At 43.6% G+C, this 16,208-nt stretch overlaps 1 protein-coding gene across 4 annotated transcripts in view; it reads right to left on the reverse strand.

Annotated features, from left to right (window-relative positions):
• The window catches only part of OCLN (occludin), a 46,427-nt gene that overhangs the window by 15,932 nt on the left and 14,287 nt on the right, over window positions 1–16,208 (reverse strand). For all 4 annotated transcript variants that reach the window (XM_082835248.1, XM_082835247.1, XM_082835246.1 and 1 more), the window contains one exon: window positions 14,643–14,804. In XM_082835248.1, coding sequence (XP_082691374.1) covers window positions 14,643–14,804 — 162 coding nt within the window. The remainder of the gene's footprint in view (window positions 1–14,642; window positions 14,805–16,208) is intronic.

The following is a 16,208-nucleotide window of genomic DNA, read 5'->3' on the forward strand; positions in this document are numbered from 1 at the left end:
ACCTGGGCATACAAACCTCCCAGCAGAGCGCGTGTGTACAGACTGTTTACGCACAGGGTGACGCTGCTCCCACACCTCTAACTTCAATGGGCGGTGGGCTGCTCTTAAAGCCACCGCTGTCTGCCTGCTACAGCATGCCACATACTGAACTGAGGGATCATTTAGTAGGTACAAGCTTACAGGGAAATCCTATAAGCAGATGAGTTAGGGGGTCCCTGGAGAAACAGAACCAGGAATGGCTTTCTTTTTTGTTGTTGTTTTGTTTTTGGTTTTGTTTTGCGGTACGCGGGCCTCTCACTGTTGTGGCCTCTCCCGTTGCGGAGCACAGGCTCCGGACGCGCAGGCTCAGCAGCCATGGCTCACAGGCCCAGCCGCTCCGCAGCATGTGGGATCTTCCCAGACCGGGGCACGAATCCGCGTCCCCTGCATCAGCAGGCGGACTCTCAACCACTGCGCCACCAGGGAAGCCCCAGGAATGGCTTTCTTGACATAAGAGAAGCCATTTTGTGATCTAAGCCTGGCCACAGGGCTCACCCTTGAACAGGTCTCGGTAATTTATGATCTTGAGGGAACAAAGGAATGCAGGAACGGGGAAAAGGCACTCAAACGACAGTGCAGTGATAAGGCAGAGTCCTAGTTCCTCCTCAAGGGATACACATCATAATATATCTTTGAGTTCTGCAGGTACTAAGGACCCCCACCCAGGTGGAGGATGGAATGATGATGGTGCCACTCTTGACTTCAATCAACTAAAGCTTGGACTCTGTGGACCTTTGCCCCAATTCTATGCTGAATTCTCCTCCGCTCAAGCCCCTTCACGAATACGCAAGTACCCTTAGCTTAAAACTTCCCTAATTTCACTGTTCAGACAGACACTGCTTTGGAGAAGATCCCCGGTGTTCTCCTCACTTGCTGCAAGTAATAATAAGTTCTTTCTTCTCCCGATCTTTGGCTTGGTTGTGTCTATCAGCTCAACAGCCACCAAGAGGTGAACCCAGTTTTCAGGGTTTTTTTCAGAAAAAAACCCTTTTCAGAAAAGGGGAAGCAAGGGCTCAGGGTGCTAGACAACTTTCCCAAGGACCCACACCTAATAAGTGGTAAGGTGCGGTTTATAATACTTCAAAGCCTCAGCTCCAATACACAGCCCCTCCCTGGGCAGCCTCCTACCTTCCTTCCTCTATGGGTCTTCAAAGTCCAGCCCAGTACCTGGCACAAAGCAGGAGCCCAGAGTCTGCCGCATAAAGGTTACTTCATTTATTACTGTTCTACTTCGACACTGTATATATCCAACCGCCTTATCAGATGAGCTGCTCTGAGCTGATGCTTATCTCTTAGAGTCAGCAGAACTAGACTAGCCCGAACACTGACTTCACCCTCCAGCACAGGTCTTTCATGACTTCAACCTTCTTCATACACGTGCACAAAAAATTCCAAGGCCATGCTCGCTTGGGCAGAACATACACTAAAATTAGAACAATACGGAGAAGATTAATTATTAGCATGGCCCCTGCACAAGGATGACATGCAAATCTGTGACGTGATACATAGTTTTGAAAAAAAAAAACACCCAGCCAGACTCAAAGGTGAGTAAGAAGCAGCCTTTGTCCTCGAAAGGAGCTCAAGTGTCTAGAGGCAGAAGCAAAATATATTTGTAAAACAAGGAGTAAGTTCATTTTTTTCTTTTTATGCTTCGCATTTCCCAAAAGAAAATATTACTTTTTCTCACGGTACCAATGCAAAGTGAGTACAAACCTGCCGCTTTCAAAGGACAGTGGGAGGAAGCTGGGAAGCCCCAGTGAGGAGGGACCAGTATTAGAAATTTATGAGTCCTCAGCCTGTGCTTCCTATGATGAGAAAAGGGATTTGAGACTCACTGTTATTACTGATAGGATCCCAAGCCAGTCCATAATACCTGATGATGTAGCCAAAGTTCTTTAAAACAACAACGACGAAACAACCCTACCATTTTAATAACTATAGTAAAAGTTTAAAGACTTAGAACCTGAGAAATACTCGGCTTCATTCTGAACAGCAAATGGTGAACAGGTTTCCTCAAGTAACTTGAAACTACCTCTAAGAAATTAGGGGCAGAAGAAAGCAGAGTGAAAAAACACAAATGCAGGAAGATTTGCCGCCTTCTACTAAGCACTGAGGGGAAAGGAAAGTTTGAGAGTCAAGCGAACGCTGGAACTGCTGCTGTGAAGCCAACAGAAGCCTCGGGGCCTGGGGGGCTGATCCGGGGCTCCCACCCGCAGGCCCTCTGGCGGGGGAGCTGGGGTTCGGGGGCAGCCGTGGGGCGGAAGGGCACTACACGCGCAGAAATCCACACGGCAGCGCCCAGCTGGCCGCTCTTCACTGGGATCTGCCTGAAGAGTTCCTGGCCCTAGTGGCACCCTTGACGCACAGACAGACTTTATAAAAGGGAAAGACGAGACAGTAGAAGACAGACGGGCTGAGGCCGAGGAGAGAAAAGACCCTGAACCAATCAAAGAATGACACAGGCAGACTCTAGAGACTAAATTCAAAAAGGACAAGCACTCTCACAGACCATGTTTAAGGAGTAGGATTTTTTTTTTTTTTTTTTTTTTTTTTGCGGTACGCAGGCCTCTCACTGTTGTGGCCTCTCCCATTGCGGAGCACAGGCTCCGGACGCGCAGGCTCAGCAGCCATGGCTCACGGGCCCAGCCGCTCCGCAGCATGTGGGATCTTCCCAGACTGGGGCACGAACCCGTGTCCCCTGCAACGGCAGGCGGACTCTCAACCACTGCGCCACCAGGGAAGCCCAGGAATTATTAATTTAAGGGGACAGGAAACGTTTTACCAAGATTCACATTCCAATCAAGAAAGAACTAAAGTGTCTCTGAAATGTCAAAATGAAATAAATTCAAGTGAAATAATTTCAAAAGATCTTCACAAGAGGTAGTTATAATGAGGACAAATTTTTATTCAGAATTTAATTACACTCATTAGAAGTGTTCTATGTCACTTGTGAAAAAAATCTTTGTTAACTAACCGTCTTTGGAGAATTAATGAAAACATCGTATATCCCTGTGGGGTGCCAAGGGGAAAACAAAGAGGGCGACTCAGGGCAGCTCTCATCCCAACACCTGTCAGCACGGAGCCGTCCGACCCTGGGACCAGGATGGAGCTGCACGATCATGCTTATCAACACTACTGACTCACAAGCAGCCTCTCCGCCCCGACTCCTTGAAGTCAGGGATGGAATAAAAAAAGGTAAAGAATGTTTTAGGTCAATTCACCCCTGTAAAACAAAGTTTGGGGAAAACCTTTCTCTCCACACAAATCAACTGCATACTTCATCTGGAATGAGTACAAGCAAAAAGGAGGGAGGACAGCCACGCCCCATTTTGCTCTTCGTTCCTAGCTCACACAACATGGGGCGTCAGACTAGACCTGCATCATGAGAGGGAAGTTCATGTGTCAGGCAAAACCTGACCCCATTTGGTCCTCACCATTGCCCGGTGAGATAGGGCTATCTCCATACTCAGATGAGGAAACTGAGTCTCCAAGGTCCAGTTAATTTGCTCAAGGTCACACAGAAGGTGACAGGGTACAGGGGGGATGTAAACTCCGTCCACCTGACTCCCAAGCTCAGCTGTTTCTGGCATAACAAACTGATACCTCAGTAATTTAAATATGGCTTGAGGTACCCATCTCATCTGGGCACTGACTATTCCCAGTAAGAAAAGGAACTATTCTCATTGCCTTCACTCCTCACCACATCCGAGTAAGATACGATGTGAATCCATTTTGAAGAGTTATATTTGCCTACTGGACTATCATTCTAAAAGCAGCTTTTGACACAAAATTACTGATATGTGCTTAGTCATCGGGTTCCTTTTGTTTATGTCAGAGTGTAGGAACACCACCCTCAAAAGGCAAACAGAAGGGGTTTTCCTGCCTGGTAATTAAAGTGGAGAAATATGCCAGACATCAGAGGGAGGAGGACCTTCATCTCAAAGTACCATGTCCAGTTTTACAACCCGAGGTCCACCTTCCCGGCCATGTGCCCTTGCACTACAAGTTTTCAAAACACTAAGTGGTCCAACTCGTTTTTCCCGTTTTGATATTTTACACTCACAGATGCTCCCCCAACAAGAGCCTGAAAACTGCCTCTGGAAAGTTCCCTCAGACCTTTCTCCACCCTTGGTGGCTTGAAGGCAAATGCTCCCAAACAGCCTAATCCCACAAAGGAAGAGATCATGGACCAGGCTTGGGCAAGTCTGATCAATTTACGTTGATCAGATGGCTCTGGGGATTTAGCAAACACCATGTTCCCTATCCAAACGCAGGCTGCCCACACGGAAGTACTAACATACACCAGGCAAAGCTGAACTCTGGGGCTTCCCTGGTGGTGCAGTGGTTGAAAATCTGCCTGCCGATGCAGGGGACGCGGGTTCGTGCCCCGGTCCGGGAGGATCCCGCGTGCTGCGGAGCGGCTGGGCCCGTGAGCCATGGCCGCTGAGCCTGCGCGTCCGGAGCCTGTGCTCCGCAACGGGAGAGGCCACAACAGTGAGAGGCCCTCGTACCGCAAAAAAAAAAAAAAAAAAAAAAAAAAAAAGGTGAGACATGCAGGCTCAGCAGCCATGGCTCATGGGCCCAGCCGCTCCGCGGCATGTGAGATCTTCCCGGACCGGGGCACGAACCCGTGTCCCCTGCATCGGCAGGTGGACTCTCAACCACTGCGCCACCAGGGAAGCCCCAGCCTGCATTTTAACACTCGTGTATCTCATGCCAGCCTCCCCAACAGGTGTGCCGCAGGCACAGTACACCTTAGTCCTCACAGCCCATGCCAGCCACCACCTAGGGTTCCAAATCCCCTTCAGTTTACTGTAGTACTCCACACAACCTCAGCATTTTCTAAGCATGCCATGCCTGGAAGAGACCTTATGCATACCTTAACTCAAATCCCACTGGGCTTGCAGTATTATAGCTGCAGCCTGGCTCTATGGAACAGTGGTTCTCAAAGTGTGTTCCCCAGACCAGTAGCATCAACATCACCTGGGAACTCTGGGAACTCAGAAATGCCAGTTCTCAGGTCCCATTCCAGATCCACTGCACGAGAAACACTGCGGGTGGGCCCAGCAAGCTGTTTTAACCAGCTCTCCCTGTGATTCTGACGCTTGCTAAGGTTTGAGAACCACTGATGGAGGACAGTTTTCCTCGATGTCACAGACAACTGCCCTGTTTAGACCATTATACGTATAGTTAGAATTAACTCTATTTAGTGCTGGAAATCTAGGAATCCCTGCATCCAGAAAGCCACAAAGACACTCACCAGCTCTAGCACACATCCTACCTCACCTTCCATTACAACTCTCTACACCAGCCCCCCAGGATGCCCTCGACAGATAGGGCCTTCCGTCCTCCACGCTGCTGGGTTCTGAAGGTCAGTCCATGGATAGGACACTTCCATTCTTGTTCCATTTCATGCCACCTGAGACCACAGATAATAGTGAAATCTTTCCCAGGGTGAGAGCCCAGTATACCAATTGTCGGCAGCCCCCAGGAACTGCTCTTACGTTAAAGAACACTTGCACTTACTGGTTGAAAATAAGAAAGCTATTCGCGTTTCTTCAGCTGTCTAACACTGATTACCACCACCGCCCGGTCCCAGTCACCTGCCCCACCTGGACCTGTTCCCCGTTCCTGTGTGCAAGGAGATGATACGCAGAGTCTGCCTACACCCTTCAAAAAAACATTTGTTCTTATCTCGCAGCAAGCTTACAAGTAAGAGGAAAATTAATAGTTTAACAACTGCAACCAACATTAAATGTATTTATATTTTGGGTACTCTTACCCAAGCTCCCTTATTTGATGCCATCATTGCAAATACTAACAATTATTACTCTGGCTAAAATTTATTGGGCATTAATAAATTATGTGCTGGCCCTGACCTAAGCCCTTTAATTGTTACAGGATCAGCATAAACATGCTGTAGGTGAAACTTTTATTTTCCCCATTTACACATGAGAAACCTATTAAATGAACAGACAAAGTGATTACCTTCATCAGAGTCCAAGGATACCAAAAGCTACCCAAGGCTGACCACAAAGGACAGGGGTCCAGGACCCTGACCCCTCTCTACACCCAGGCCTGATCATCCTTACTAGCTCCTACCTTGACAGGTAAATGTTGGGAACAATGATATAACAATGCTGCATCACAATGTCAAAGCTTAGAAACTTCTAGAAATAGGCTACCTAAATAATACACTTTGTATGTATGTATGTATGTATTTATTTATGGCTGCATTGGGTCTTCATTGCTGCACGTGGGCTTTCTCCAGTTGCAGCAAGCAGGGGCTACTCTTCGTGGTGGTGTTCAGGCTTCTCACTGCAGAGCACGGGCTCTAGGCATGAGGGCTTCAGTAGTTGTGGCACACAGGCTCAGGAGTTGTGGCTCTCAGGCTTTAGAGCACTGGCGCAGTAGTTGTGACAACATGGGCTTAGTTGCTCTGCGGCATGTGGGCTCGTCCCCTGCACTGGCAGGCGGATTCTTAACCACCGCACCACCAGGGAAGTCCCTACACTCAGCTTTTAGATCTAAACATTTCGTACTTAAAAACAGGATCTTGTTTAACAACCTTTATTTACTACTTGGTAATAATGAAGAAATAGTTTATGGCATGTTCTCTCCAAACTTAGTTTATTCTTGCTTCTGACATTAATTATGTGGCATAACAAGAAAAGGTGCAACTTAAGAGACAGAAAGAAAATACTCCCTGAGAACTGGCATGCTGATTTGTGGTAGAGATAAGCACTTTACACATACATTATCTCATTTTAATAATAGTTTTATTAACTATGAACTATTTCCCCAATTCTACTGGCAAAGAAAACTGAGGCTCAGAGATCTCAGAGAAAAAAAAAAACCACACCAAAAAATTACAAGTTATAAAGGCAAATGTAACACTTGTCCTGCTGGTTAGTACATCTGGCTTGAGACAAATTACTGAAGCCCTCTGCAAACCTCAGTGTCCCCTTGTATAAGAATATTCACACTGTAAAGATGTATAGAGTGGCTACGCCTACTTAGGAAATGGTGGTTCCTACCTTTCTTTTACTGTGACTTTTTAAAAAACTTTATTGCCAAAATTAAGACGTGAAGCTCAATCCCAAGTCAGCCTGATGTACTATACTGAAAAGAGCACTGAGAAACCAGAGTCCAAACTTCTAGCCCTGACACATCAAATCACCACCAACAAGCCTCCTTCTTACTACTGTGTCTACCTCGCAGGTCTTCAGCTTCCTTTGTGTAAGTTCACTGAGACAGACTGGATGACCTTACCCTAAGGTCCCAGACTGCTCTCAGATTCTGTTTTCTTTCACTTTACCAAAGCCAAACCAAAACTTATTCACAGGAGCACCTGAAACTGAAGTGCATAACTTTCAGTTACTATTTCACCAGAATACTGCAGGTATCAACAAAAACTAATCTTAAGTACACACATTTTACAATCAACTCTTTAATATTTACCGTAGGTGTGTGCTTTTCCAAAGCCAGACCCCAGTTCTAAGTACTCCCTGTAGAGAAAACGAAGATGTATGTCTTGATATTTATATTTATGACCTTCTGGAAATGCAGGTGGGGGAAGAGAGATTTGAACACAGAGATTAACATGAAATACTCATCTTCATGGGCATAAGGGTATCAGCCCCTCCCAACTCAGCTGCAGCACTCCTGGCTGAAGAGTCCCCCTACCAGCATTCTCAGTGTGTTGGCAGGACGCAGCTCCTTAAACCACAGTCCCCTGCTGTTCTGTGAGGCCAAGCTCAAAGGGGCAGAAAGGGATCTGAGTGGCGTGACACCCTCCCGGGAAAAGCCAGCAGACTACTGAGGAGCACTGGGGTGAAGTGGGCTCAGAAAGCTACTCAGAAACACGTCCTAAGCTATTCAAATCGCACTCTGCATTTAAACCTGGTCAGATGACACACACATAAAAAATAAAAGGGCAATTACAATTAACCCATGTAGCTCATATTCAGGTAGTAAGTATTATCCACAGAGCAGTTTCTCTAGAAACCATCTCCCCATCCCACACAGTAACTGTGGGAACTGCCACGTGCTGGATTATGTGAGAAGGGCCCTGCCCTTGGGCACAGTGGGTTAGTGTGAGGATGGCCGCCTGACCCAAGGCTACTTATGCATCAGGGCCCCTTCCCCAGGCAAGTCTCAGACGAAGCACTAATATGAACAACAAGAGCTCTAAGTAGCTGCTTTCTGCTCCCCTTCTCCATGCGAAAATGAAGCCTACCAGGCAGGAGGGAGTCAAGATGAGAAAGCAGATCCCAATGGACTTGAAGTCCTGACTTTAGCTGTTCATGAAACACAGCCACATCCCTGCCTCTGTGGCTAAGTTGTTTTGACTCTTTCTAGGATTTCATAAATCACCCCCCAAAATCTTGCAGATATATTCCTCTTCTTACCTATGCTAACTTAAGTTCTGTTTTTGTCAACTGTAACTAGGACTCACGCAACACCAAAATTCTTTTCTGCACAGCCAGCTGTCTTCCTTTCAACATCCCTGTAAGGCAGACAGCCATATATTACTGGTCTTCTTCATTTTCTCACGTGCATCTCACATTAGTCTTGAGAGGCAGACCAAATAATATAGCCAATTTTATAGATAAGAAAACTGAGGATCAGAAGGGGTAATCTGTTTACCAAAGAATGCTGGAGTCAGGACTCAAACCCAGAGCTTTAGGGTCCAGTGCTGTTGTCCCTCCACCAGGAATTCTCCCCAAACTAGACTTCCTTGACATACATGTGGGCTAAAAATAACAGAACTGATCTACCTAGAGTCACAGCAAAAGCAATGAAGCTAGAATTCAAACCCTGGTATTCCACCTCCCTGATATACTGCTTCTGTTAGACAGCAGTAGAAAAGACAGCATTACACAGCAAGAGTAGAAGAAAGGGGAAGACTACCAGTCCCACAGGGCTGTTCATCTGAGACTAAAAGAAGGGTCTCCTCTAAAGCAACGCAAAAACCCTGCAGAGCCTAGTTTTCTGGCCAGTACGTAGTAACACTACTTAGGGCAACGGAGAGGAAGTCCACTCAGAGTGAAAACAGCTGAGGGTACCTTCTCTGATTACAACGGACCCATTAGTTCCATTCCCAGAACTGAGAAGCACTTCAGTCATGCAATCAAGGCAACAGAAAAGGGAAGGAACACATCATGGTCTTTTCTAATTAAAGTAGGAAAGTCACTCTGGAGACAGGTCACCTCTGGGAGCAGGCAGAAGCAGGTGGATGGGAGAGTAAAAAACACATGGGGTAATGTAACTTAGACCTCGTATTGTAATTCTTGGGTAGGATGATGGGTGTTCATCATGAAAAAAATCAATAAATACAAAAAAGGCTATGAATGGACCAAAGACAACAAGGTCATGAACTAAGAATTGGGAATAATTTATTTCTGTGTACCTGAAACCAATCTGAAAAAAAAACAGAAACAAAGAGACAGAGAAAATGTAATCACTAAGGCTTTCCCTAAGAGCACACTGGCATGGAAATGCTAGACTAGGGCTCTAGTCCTGGCTTTGTCACATTATGTGAGCCCAGGCATGTGAATTAAAAATGATTTCCATTTCCATAACAGTTAAGTTACCTTCAACATCAATTTTCTCCATTTTCAAAAAAAGTACCACATACTTACTTGTAAGAAAATTACTTTTTACATAATTATTCTGGTCAAAAATTGGAAAAAAACTAATATGAAACAACAGGGATTGGTCAAATAGATCTCTACAATGGAATGTTATTAGAAAAGGTGCGTGGAACCAGAATTTCACACACCACTGATGGCTGTATAAATTGGTACATCTCCTTTGAAGGGCAATTTCTTACTATCTACCAAAGTTACAGACATATGCATATACATACCCCTTGACTCAGTAATACTCGCGAAATTTAGCCTATAGGAGTATATATATAGACAGACATATATACAAGTTATACAAAGTTTTCTTTTTTAAAATCCTATCATTGTTTATAATATTACATAATAAATATATCCAACAATGAAAGACTGATTACATAAACCACGGTACCACATCCATACCACAAAGAGGCTATGAAGTGGTAAGGAAAGACACACTGCAAAGTAAAAAGGGGATGTGCAGACAGAATGGTATGATCAGTACACTAACTTCTGCACAAAAAAGCAGGAAGTGTATTTTTCTTTGGTTTTATTTTCACAAAATAAAACACTGAAAGGAATCATAAGAAACTAAGAAGAGTACGTACAAGTGTGGAGAGAGGGTGAGGAAAGATACCCAGAAGTGGGCAAATGGAAACACAAGGATGGCAGGGAGACTGCCTGAAAACCTGTTTTTTTAAAAAATTGTAATTCTGGCCATAGGCTTTTTACTTATTTATTTATTTTTTTGGTTAAATTTTATTTATTTATTTATTTTTGGCTGAGTTGGGTCTTTGTTGCTGCACGTGGGCTTTCTCTAGTTGCGGTGAGCGGGGGTTACTCTTCGTTGCAGTGCACAGACTTCTCACTGCAGTGGCTCCTCTTGTTGGAGAGCACAGGCTCTAGGTGCACGGGCTTCAGTAGTTGTGGCACATGGGCTCAGTAGTTGTGGCTCACGGGCTCTAGAGCACAGGCTCAGTAGTTGTGGTGCACGGGCTTAGCTGTTCCACGGCATGTGGGATCTTCCCGGGCCAGGGCTTGAACCCATGTCTCCTGCATTGGCAGGCGGATTCTTAACCACTGCGCCATCAGGGAAGCCCGGGCCACAGGCTTTTTAAAAAGGGGTAATTAGAAAGCTTTTATCTTGCCAGAAAATACAAAAATTAAAACAGTACCACACCAACCAATGCAACAATATAAATGAATCTTATAGCATTATGTTGAGTGGACATAAAAGCATACAGGATGTAATTTCATTTATGTGAAGTTTAAGAATAGGCAAAACTACTTGATGTGATAGGAATAAGAGGAGTTACCAACCCCTAAGGGATACTGACTAAGAGGCATAAGGAAACCTTAGACACTGGAATGTATGATATCTTGATTTAGAGGCTGGTTACAAATGGGCTTATACGTGTAAAATTTCACCAAGCCATACAATTAAATTAGTGCATTTAATGTACTTTACTGTGTGTGTATAGATATACATTACACTTCAGTAAAAATTTTTAACAATATCAAAACTGTTTTTGAGAAATATTTAATGTGATAAAAAGCCTATATCATGTTAAATCAAAAAAGGTAGAATTTTACACTGATAAGGACTATAATCATACTTCTGAATTAGAATAAGAAGTAGGAAGAGGAGGAAAGGATCAAAGAAAATACACCAAAAAGGTAACTCAGGATGGCAGAATTTTCTTTATACTTCACAGTATTTTCAAAATTATTTAATTAAAATAATCATATTCTTTTAATTCAGAAAAAGTACCAATTAACCTGGGGTTTGAGGACATAATAGAAAAAATAAAGATCTACAACTTTAATTAAAAGAGCCTTTAAACATTTAAAATACAACAACGTTGGTACAAACTTAAGTGAGTGACTGACTACAAAGGACCAGGTTAACATCCAAACAGTGTGCAAACATGGCCTGTTTATTTTACAAAGTACAAGATATCCAGAAAGGGGAGGGAAAAAAAACAACCCTAAAAATCCCTAAGAAGGCAGAGAAACCATTGTGCTGGAGATTCAGAGACAGGAAATTAGAAAATTACACATTTTCTCACAGATAATACAAAAGGACTGAAATCTGCTTAAAACTCTGAAGGCTCAGCTGTTGAGGTGCCTTTGCCCTGGGGGTTCTTATCTTGAAGATTTTAAAATTCAAGAAAGGCAGTACAATTCAATTATGAATGTCAGGATGTACCTACCCCAACGTGTAGGGAAGGAGTAAACTTAGTAGGTAACTGCTCCTTTAGTAAGTTTAGTAAGATACCACCCCCCGCACCCCCAAACAATCCACTATTAGCTGTATGGAGAGTATCTTGTCTTAGTTCTCCACAATTAGAATTCAAATTTTAATTCTCATTTAGCACAAGTAATTAATTCTAGATTCTCTTCCATCATTTCAAGTGGAGATAATTTTTACGATATTACTTTCTATGACCAAAAGGAAGAAAAAACACTAATCCACTCCACTGCCAGGCACTTTATTTTATTTTGCTTTATTTTCTAATTTTTAAATTTATTATTATTTTTTTTGCCGTGCCACACAGCTTGCAGGATCTTAGTTCCCCGACCAGGGATTGAACCAAGGCCCCGGCAGCGAAAGTGCCAAGTTCTAACCACTGGACTGCCAGGGAATTCCCCCACTTTATTTATTTATCTTATTGGAGTATAGTTGATTTACAATGTTGTGTTACTTTCTGCTATACGGCAAAGTGATTCAGTTATACATATACATATAGCCACTCTTTTTTAGATTCTTTTCCCGTACTCTACTCAATACCCTGTAATGCCAGGCACTTCGGATGCAGCATCAAACATTGCCACTTGCGCAGCTGTGTTATCGGAGTGAAATCCATTCGAGCAGAATACTGCGTAAGAGCAGAGAAACCTGAGGAACAGTCTGCATCTGGTTGTGGAAGTAAGTTGAGGCAAGAATGAAAATGTGGGATTGAGTTCAGCAAAGCAAACCTGGGCAGGTGAAGGGGAGAATGGAAGGCAAAGCACAATACCTGTGACTAAAACTGCCCCCCAATAGCTTATTTCCAATAGCCTTCCTTAGGCATTTGAGTTGGGGGAACAAGGGAAAAGGAAATGAGGAATTTTCAAGTAATTAAGTACCGCATAAAACATCAGTGTGCTCAAAATCCTATGTCTGCTATTCAACAGATGATTATTTAGTTTCATACGACAAAACATTTATTACTACAGAGAAACTATGATGCGTGAAACAACCTACAGGCTGGCTATCAAATTTCCAGGGATTCAGTGAGGAAGCATTCTAAAAATAATGCCTCTTTAAAAGTTAAGCCTTTCTGGCTTTGTCATCATCACCTCCATAAGTTATTATGGCTATCTTTTGTCAAATTATCCAAAGTACCCAGAACCTATTAAACCTTCATGACAGTAAAATCAGAGGAGAAGCCGAAGTTCACTGGGACTCTAATATCACTGGCACTGGTCTCTCTTGAGTCAGTTTCTTAGACTCTCAAAACCTTAAGTAAACAAATCCAACAGCCAGTGAAAACTGACACACCCAGAAACTCTCAGTGAAACCTTGACTTCACAGTTCACAATAGACTGTCCTATTCCCTCTACAGGTGGCCTTGCCTGGAGCTAAAGGTCAAAAGAAAACAATCCCCAACACCTTCACATTTTACTGGGTTGGGGGAGGGGGATGAGGAAGGAAAAAACAACAAGCAGGCTTCAAGGAGAGGTCGGGAACAGGGGCACATACATACCATACCTTCTGTTTCTCCTGACTCTAGTCTTAGTACCTTAACTAGAAAAATTTCATCTACATTCAAATTTCTTCAAACATCAGCTGGAGGATGCTAGAGCTAGGAGCCTTCAAGATGATCAGTATCTTCACCCCCAACCTGACCAGCAGGACCCACCCTCAGCCCACTCCGCTCTGCTCCCACGGGCCAAAACCAACCTACCCTGGAACCAGGGTCCAGGATTCTCAACTAACCTTCATGGCAAGAAACCAATCTGCTCAAAGAAACCTATGAAGGCAGATTCTGAGGCTGCTCTCAACAACATCCTAACAGAGTATTTCTAACAAAGTTTGGAACACCCCTAAAAACAGGTTAGCTATCAGGAACATGCATTTGGGAAGTATTTTTGGTAAGAGGGACTTTCTGCACTTCAGCAAGTCGCATCATTTAGGAAGCCACCTACTGGTAGGATTAACAGTATATGAAAAAAAAAAATTGCCCTAATCTCTCTCTGCCTTCACTGAAGTGTTTCATATGTCAATATCAGTACAGAATTAGTCCCTGTGATTCTCCAGGCTGTTCCACATGTAAAAAGTTTAAAGACCTGCCACCTGCTACCACCCCAAAACCACCGTTGCCAATCTTTTTTTTTTTTTTTTTTTGCGGTATGCGGGCCTCTCACTGCTGTGGCCTCTCCCGTTGCGGAGCACAGGCTCCGGACGCGCAGGCTCAGCGGCCATGGCTCACGGGCCCAGCCGCTCCGCGGCATGTGGGATCTTCCCGGACCGGGGCACGAACCCGTGTCCCCTGCATCGGCAGGCGGACTCTCAACCACTGCGCCACCAGGGAAGCCCCCCTTGCCAATCTTGACCAAAGACAGTAAACATCCTGAGCACTGGTATTTACTTCCAAAACAATCAGCAGGATAATAAAAAGGAAGGGGAGAGGAGATGTTTTTGTTTTCCAAAGCCACGTTATTTCCTTCGTGGTTTCTTTAAAAGCCATTTCTTCTCAGTGCCTAGATCCACTTCTTAGAAATAGAAATCTGGCTTTTACCCGTAGTAAAACCATGTCCACTCATCCCACTTTCTTAACATTCGAAGTAAAATGTGAGGCCACAACTTTTGCAATATACAAAGACAATAATTCTACAAATAAAGTTTCACAAAGCAGAATAGGTTAAATTTAGAGACAAATCTGGGGGTCTAATAAAAAACTGGACATTTACTGACTTACTTAAAACACTTACCCACTCTTCAACATTGGGGGGCTGCTCATCATAAATACGCTCCTTGTCCCACAAAATATTTGACTTGTCATACCGGTCCATCTTTCTTCGAGTTTTCACAGCAAAGAAAATTATTAAAGTAAAAGCCACAACAACCATAAACGCCAGCACAATGGCAATGGCCTAAAAAGAGATTAAAGATATTGACATAGTTAGCTTTTAATTGCTTACTTTATCCCAACCCACACTCTACAAATACCTAAGGCCCTACTAAATATCTGTTGTTTAACTGCTATAAAACTGATACAAACGGTTACATTTTAGAAATATAAAACCTAGCCCAAGCTAGTTCAGCTAAGGCTAGCAACACACACACACACACACACACACACACACACCCCAACCTTGATTCACATACACACACACAGAACTTTGATTCAATCCTTGGAATGAACATGAATCCCTGTTTTAGAATTATAGAAAACTAGTTCCAAAGCCTGAGCACCAAGGGGCCATATTTCCATAAACAGATGAGAATACCCAATAAATTAACTCATCACTGGTATACTTCTAAAGGGCTGGAAGATGTTATTCTCAGAAGTAGTTTTATTATTTTTTTAACATCTTTATTCGAGTATAATTGCTCTACAATGGTGTGTTAGCTTCTGCTTTATAACAAAGTGAATCAGTTACACATATACATATATCCCCATATCTATTCCCTCTTGCATCTCCCTCCCTCCCACCCTCCCTATCCCACCCCTCTAGGTGGTCACAAAGCACCGAGCTGTCAAAAGTAGTTTTAAATACCCAATCATGCTTATAGCCTTGTTCGTAACACATGCCTGGCACAACTTTTTACACTGAATGTAAATTTCAGTCTTACCATAAATTATGCAGATACACTCTAACCAAGCTATAAATTAGAGAGAATGGGCTAATGATCCATTTAGTCTGTTAGGTTCCTCTGTTTTAGGTGTCTTTTGTGTGCTTACTAGAAGAGCCTGTGACAAGGAAACCCTACCCCTGACAGTTCTCCTAGTGTCTGACAGGTATGTTAAGTGGTACACTGGCCTGGAGGCACTTGGGAGTTCAGACAGGTACCAGGGCTCTGGCCTGGATGTCTGCTAACGTGTAAGAGGAAGCTCTCTTTGCAGCTGTCTATGTAACAGTGGTATCCTTTTTCAAAGAATACAGGTTTCGGGTAGTCAGAGGACTAAGAGGGATGTCAGTGTGATAAGAAAGGAATACCAGCCCTCAGCCCTATTTACCACAGAAACTCTGAATGTCAACAACAAAACTCTGAAACCTACATTTCAGTCTTCAAAATAAAGGTAGTTATTGGAGAAGGTCTAACCCCCAAAAGGTGACTCATTCTGGTAAAAGAATGAAAATTCCTGGGTCAGTGTAAGGAGAAAAAAAAAAGGAAAAAAGAATAGTAGGTTAGAAACATTTTCTTAATTAGGATGACTCCTGGTTACTGAAAGCAAGGTTCTCCACCCCACCTGCACATTTGAATCACCTGACAGCTTTTTGAAATACTGACTTACACAGTGAAAATTTGAAAACATTTTTATAAGAAATTAA

Source organism: Leucopleurus acutus (genome assembly GCF_964270905.1).
Source record: "Leucopleurus acutus genome assembly, chromosome: 3".
Taxonomy (NCBI): Eukaryota; Metazoa; Chordata; class Mammalia; order Artiodactyla; family Delphinidae; genus Leucopleurus; species Leucopleurus acutus.